This window comes from Perca fluviatilis, chromosome 4, assembly GCF_010015445.1.
Source record: "Perca fluviatilis chromosome 4, GENO_Pfluv_1.0, whole genome shotgun sequence".
In the NCBI taxonomy this organism is placed as follows: domain Eukaryota; kingdom Metazoa; phylum Chordata; class Actinopteri; order Perciformes; family Percidae; genus Perca; species Perca fluviatilis.
Window position 1 is genome coordinate 28766734 of NC_053115.1, and position 7174 is coordinate 28773907.

Consider the following 7174-nt stretch of genomic DNA (forward strand, 5'->3'; position numbering starts at 1 on the left):
CGAAACTCAGATGTGATGTGGTAATTTCTAAATCACACGCGGTCCCAAAATTATTCTAATCCCGTGCGAATATACGGTTTATATGAATTTGCACCATAACGTTGGCTATATCAGGCTTTGATTTTAAGATAAAATTAGCTACCATTACATGTAATGGTAATGTTAGCTTGCGGGTTAGGGTTAGGCATGCGCATCGATTAGCAATAACACCACATATGGTTAAAAATAGATCACCGGCGAGACCGTTGTGCATACCTACTGTATACGACTGTAACGTTAAATATATATTTGAATCCGTTTATACGGTCTGCATAACGTTAGCCCGCTAGCTTGGTTAGCAAGGTGCAATCTAGCTAGCTAACTGATATTAATTGGGATGCTAACGTTGGCTAACGAAAAACAGTATTTTAAAAAAAAATGTAACATTACTCACCGGAAAAAAACTGAACTGCCGACTCCTTTGAGTGTCTTGTCGTCCAACCGAACGCTGAACAAGACATTATTAGCCGACCAAAGTGTCACAGTCACTACGAAGAAAGCGTGGTCAAACTCCAAAACGAAGTTTATGTGCCATGGATAAGCTTTGCTAAACCTGCGAACTGTCAATCACATCATAGCCACGCCCTAAAACACCCCCTGCTTTATCGCTGATTTTAAAATCGAGACCATAATTCAAAAAAGAACATCATTCTGGTGTTGCAGAAGACTTAAAACTAGCGATTGAGACCATAAACTCTTCATGAAACTGTTTACTGAGGTAATAAATCAAGTGAGAAGTGGGTCAATTTCTCATACACTTCTACAGAAACCGACCTCCTTTTGCAACCGCACGTGTCGCCCCCTGCTGTAATTCAGATAGAATGCAGGGGGCCCGTGCCTCCCTACAAATGTCCCTGGCCTCCTCTGTGGCCCCCCCGTGCTGACCAAATAACAAAATTATGAATTTATTATGGTTTTACACGCGAGTGCCAAAAGCAGAACTAATCTGCGACGCAACATTCTACACGGGTAAATTAGAGCGGCGCATCCAAAAACTAGCCTGTAGCCTGCAACCATTGACAGTATATAAGAAGCCTGCAACGTGTGGTGCTGCTCGGTGAATGAGACAGCAACTACTCTTGGAGAGAGCAGAGGAGCTACGATTTCTCCTGTTGGTAAGCAAAATGATTTCATCTCGTAAGTGACTTGTTGTTCTTGCACATAACGGTGTTACTTTTGTTCCTCACACTGATAATGAAATCAAGTTTGTAAATGTCTGGTCTCGATATGTTTAGAAACTTAATCATATCTAAACAAACTCATCGAAGCAGAAGCGAATATCCAAATGTCAGTATCCTTGCTAGGTCTACACAATGTTGTAATGTTAACCAAGTAACTTCATCCATCTTGGCTGTTGCATTGCGATAACAAATACATTTGAGTAAAGTAATCAACAGGCTATCTGCCCGTGTTAAGTAGGGAGGGATGATTAGGCAACGAAATATAATGCATGCCCCTACGTTTTTTTCTTCTAATAGTTATCATGAAATGAGGAAGGGAAGTATCCTTTTTTGCCCCAGTAAACAAAAAAGTGAGAAAAACAGCAGTGAGAGAAACAAATCAAGGTGTTAAGGAGCAGGAAGAGGGAGAGCCAGAGGAGTTGATGGAGGTTGGAGAGAGGGCATGTGATGAAAGTGAGGGCTCTGACACAGAGGGTGAGGAGGATGAAGAAGAGGGTGAGGAGGATGAAAACATACAGGGACAGAGAGAGGAACAGCCAGAGGGACAGCAAGTGGATCCATGTGGATCAAGTAACGCACCATCAGGTTTGTGATGAAGAAGGTTCTTACTATTTGCAAAGCAGCGCAATTACAATTTCATTGTAGGTCTGCTGTGTCCTTAAAATGCTGCTTTCTGCTGTAAATTCTTTTTTGTGTCAATATGACTCTATTGTTTATTTTTTTTAAGTAAATACTTGGCCTACATTTTGAAATACATGCAGATATACATGCATAAGTAAATAAATGTTGTAGTTGTGCTCAAGTTTACTTTACATTTACAGTCCAAAAATGACGTACCACTATAGCCCAACTTGAATATATTCCCAACCATTTTGATGGGGGACAGAAGACGGAGCTTCAGCCCATCTGGTTAAACACTGGCCTCTCCTTGGCCCCCCTAGTAAAATTTGTCTAGAACCACCACTTCTGAAAGTTGTAAGTGTTCTGGTAGCTGTGCCAAGAGAAATCTCAATCATTCCCAATCTTACAGAGACGGAGAGCGTAGGTATATGTAAGGAGATAACATGGGCGCAGGCTAATTATTGCTAACTAAAATGCTAGTTAACATTAGTAATTAAACCTAAACAGCTCATGTAAGTCCAAACTGCCTGCGAGCTTCTCCTGTACTATACGGTAATTCCTCTACTATGTGACACAATTGATAAGCTATTTTTACAAAATGTCTGCTACGGAGCCATAACGTGAGGTACAAGGTAATGGAGCCTTTTATAAATTGTTGATAATCTCTCTCACTAATAGGAAATCTTAATTAATGCACATTCCCATGCTTAGTTTTACGCTACGGACATGTTATGGATAAAGAATTACTGTGTGTGCTGAATTGTGTCTTGATTTGTCAGTCAAATAGGAACGATAATGGAGACCTCAAAGACTAAAAATCTAAGACTTTGAGGACACAACATTTTCAGCTGACAGTATTTGTTTATTCAACAAGGAACAATGAGCCACAAAGTATGAAAGCTCCAACTAGAAATGATGATACATCACAACAACTTGTAGATTTCTACAAGACACACTGTACTCTGAGAGAGTAAAGGAACAACTGTCTTTATAAAAGACAATGATTTACAATATTTGAGGACACAGTTCTCAGTTTTTTTCTTTTTCCCCCCAAATTGTTCAACACATTTTCACTCAGTGAAAAAAAGACATTAGTAAAATCTGACGTTACAACAGGTCACATTGTTCTTAATAACCTCTGAAATCAATTACGTCTTAAACAATAACGTTGTCACTGGAAAACTGTGACAGTGTGACATTAAAGAAACCTTTTACAGTAAAAGGATAAACATTGTGATCTTAAAACTGATCATTTTTCAATAATCACAAAGTGAGGGAAAGCCCATTATGATTAAATGTCCATAAAAAGGACAAATAATATTTTGATCAATTCAAAATCATCATAATAAACATCTCCATCTGCCAACACATGACATGGAGGGAGTCCTAAAAGTATCACAGGGAAATTGTGACATTAAGCAAACCTTTTAGATAAAAAGAGAAACATTTGGATCTAACAACAGATCAGTTTTGAGTAATCGGAGAGATTAAAGTGAGGTAAATCCATGGGGACAATATGTCCATAAAAAAGACAGTTCAAGTTTCTGATCAAATGATCAATAACAAAATCAATGTTGATTTGTTATCAAAAGATAACAAATGTTACCATAGCTTATAGCACCAATACATGAAGTATAGTGAAGTATAATAATAATAATAATTGCTGATGCAATCAGATTTGCTTCATGCAACATGCATGACCAGATCTTCTCTTTCTTAAGTTGAAAGATATTGGTGATGTCATTTCCTCAGGAAATGTCATCTTACAGAAAGAAAACAGACACAAACTACAACCTTCTGTACAATCAGAAGAACAAGTCCATAACATTTCAAAGACTTGAGTCCAGTAATCTTTGACCAATATGGTCATCTCAGTTTGTCTGGTAGTAACTCCAGTCTGTAGGTGTCTACCACGGCCTCCAGACGGCGCTGTTGACTGGACTCTTCTCTTTGGTGATGCTGGTCTGGACTGTGGAGCTCAGAAGAGAGAAGTCAGCCTCTCTCAGGTTGTTATCAGAGGAAGACTGCAGCTTGTTGATGTGGTTCAGCAGTCTTCTCTGCTGTTGATTCTGCTGCTGCAGCCGTCTCAGGACACAAACTGTCATCTCCAGGATGTCTGCTTTCTCCAGCTTGGAGTCTGGCTGCTGTTTGAGGAACTCTGGACTCAGGAGAGACTTGAGCTGCTCAATGCTGCTGTTGATTCGCTCTCTGCGTTACTTCTCCACCAGAGGCTTTCTGAGCTGCAGGAAGAAGAATAAAGTCATTAATAAACTTATTCTGGAGTGAAGTGTTAGCATGAACAAAGACAATGTCTCATTGACAATATTTAAATCTTCTTGAATCTTCAATTTACCTTGTGGGTCAGAGTCAGATGCTCCTGAGAATCGGTCATTGCTGCAGTGATTGTAGGTGCCATGTCTGGATCTCTGTGCTGTAGAGGTCTCTGTAGAGAGAATCTGATCTCTGCTGGCTTCATCCCTCCTATTTATAGTCCCACATCTCCATATGAATGTGTGGGTCTTGGTCTGGCTGGAGTTTCTCACAGTCTCAGCCAATCAGAGAGATTGGTGAGACAATTATGATGCCACACTCACACCACACTTTTATTGATGTGAGGACAATGGTTAGATCTCTGGGGAACAGGTGGTGGTGGGGGGCGGGGCTGGGGGGGTGATGGAGAGAGACTCACAGAGCTCTGTGTGAATCTGGGAAAGTGGTGACCCTGTAGAGAGAGCAGATCTGCTGCCTGATGCTGGGATCAATGACTTTGACTGAGCACACGCTCATCATCTCATCACACACGTGAGACACTGACTAGGAGTTGCATCTTGAGTAAAAAGTACAGTAGCTTATATTTTACTAAAATAAATAAGCACTGCATATATATATTTTTGTGTGTTAATACTTTGATTGTGCCATATACAACATAAGTGCCATTCCTGTAATTTATCATGTTTCCTCATCCTACATTTTTTATTTATTATGATGTAATGTTTTTCTAAAGGTTTTAATAGATTTAATATACTATATTTTAGGAAGTTATACCTTTCAGTTGTTAAAAAGACTGCAATGCCCATGATAAATTCACAACGTATTCATAAAAACCTGAGAACAACGATCAGTTTGCTGTCCAGATGTTTCACATTCTTCTGACTTGTGTCTTGTAGTCAGTGTGGGTAGAAAGTTGGTCTCAGTTTCCCACACTGACTCCTTGAATGCTCTGGTCAATGAACAACAAAAGGACTTTGAATGGAGCTTCTGTGACTGATACTGGACGTGTGTTGTAGTAGAAACAGAGCCTGACGTCACCAGCCATCTGGAGGGAAAGAACACCATTGGCTGGCTCTGACAGTCTGTAAAATTTTAAATAGTCAATAAAATGTTACAATGAAGGGACCAGCTCAAAAAATATAGCAAATAATTTTTGCCAACTTCCAATCGATTACATACATTTTGACCACTTAGTCATTGTTGTGCCGTTGTATCAGCAACTGAATCGAGGCTCTATAGATGAGGGTGGGAGGTAGAGGCAGCTGTTTCCTAAAGTGTGCCAAATCCCTTTGGAGAATAATCTGCTGCTGGTGGGGTTGAGATTGATAATCATGCTAAACTCTGATCTCCAGAGTTTCCCACACTCCGTCCATTTAAAGATATTAAGCTGTGTGCCTAAATCTAAATAGACCTATGGATTATCGTTTGTTAAAATGTGTTTGCCATAACATATTTTTCTTTCTTATCTTTACATTTTACAGCTCAAAACTTTTAACTTAAAATTATATAAAAAGAAGAATCCGTTGGGTTGGAAACCAGAGCAAACATCACATACTTTATTTAAATACTGGAAATTCCTGTATTGTTAATAAAACAATATACTTTACACTGAGGTCAACATTTTTTCCTTGGCTGTGGGTCATATTCTGTCAGCAAAACCTGTGTGGTATCAATACTGAACAATTTTCTTTTTTCTAGCGTCTTGTGTTTAATGGCATATCATAAGGCTGGAATCCTGAAACACACCAAATGTTTTCTATTTGAAGTTACCAATAAGAAATTACTTTTACAGTTTACCCTAAAGAAACGTGTTGAAGGACTTTGCTAGGTCATTTTTTTATCATAGGAAGAAAATGTTGAAAACATTGGGTCTAATCTATGATTTGAAACAGATTAGGAATGTAACAGTTTTGAGGAGCCAGAGTCTCTTTTAATCTCTGTCCCTTGAGGGCAAAGGTCTGGATCTATTGTCCCACAGGGCTCTGTGAGTGAGTCTCCTCTGGTTTCCCACACTCTGTCCTTTCACTGCTTTCAAGGAGGAACAATAGAAGTGTGTCTTATTATGCCTCTCATTAGATACAATGTCTGACCTCTTTAAAGACAGAAATTGTTTACTTTAAACGTTTTACATTAAAGCACCCACACCTGACAGTTATACCAAAATCATGTTGTCTTAAAAAACCTTTAAAAATTTACATTTTCTACTTTGGTCAGATGACTTGATTTACGGAAAATAAGTGACCTAATTTCCTGATAACTGTATAGGAAACCATATAAAACAATGAGGTACATTTAGATCAACTGGTATGTTAAGGGATGGCACGGTGCTGCAATGGTTAGCACTGTGGAGTCACAGCTAGAAGGATCTGGGGGTCAAACTGACTGGGGCTTTCTGTGTAGACTTTACTAGAGCTACAAAGATTAATCAATGAATAAATTAGTCGTCAATTATTCAATTATTTACAAACTATTTTAATAATCAGTTTGTCATTTTTTTTAATTATCTGGTTCCAGCTTTTAAAATGTGAGTATTTTCTAGTTTTTTCGAAACAGTGAAAAAAATAGAAAATGACCAACATTTTTCACAAATTTTCTGACATTTTATAGATCAACTAACAAAGTAAATTTAATGGACAATGAAAATAATCGTAAGTTGCAGCCCTAGAGTTTATATGTTCTCTCTGTGCCTGTGTGTGTGTGTGTGTGTGTGTGTGTGTGTGTGTGTGTGTGTGTGTGTGTGTGTGTGTGTGTGTGTGTGTGTGTGTGTGTGTGTGTGTGTGTGTGTGTGTGTGTGTGTGTGTTTTCTCATGGTGCTCCGGCTCCCCCCCACAGTCCAGTAACATGCAGGTTAAGTTTACTGGTGACTCTAAATTACCCATAGATAGGTGTGAATGGGTGTCTGCTTCTGTCAGCTCTGTGATTAACAGGCCACCTTTCCAGGCAGTACCTTACTCTCGCAATGTTAGCTGAATCACACAGAATCACATTTTTATCATCATAAGGGCACGTATGAAGAAAAATAACCCAAGACAACAAAAGTTTCAGCTGGCAGTTTTTGTTTA

At 38.9% G+C, this 7174-nt stretch overlaps 1 protein-coding gene across 1 annotated transcript; it reads right to left on the reverse strand.

The window, feature by feature from the left end:
• Nucleotides 1-2707: 2707 nt before the first annotated feature.
• LOC120557447 (protein hairy-like) lies at nt 2708-4368 on the reverse strand. The gene is given in 2 exon segments (XM_039797768.1): nt 2708-4081; nt 4195-4368. Coding segments are annotated over 2 exon segments (456 nt in total). The 5' UTR covers nt 4318-4368; the 3' UTR covers nt 2708-3748.
• Between the last annotated feature and the right edge of the window lie 2806 nt (nt 4369-7174).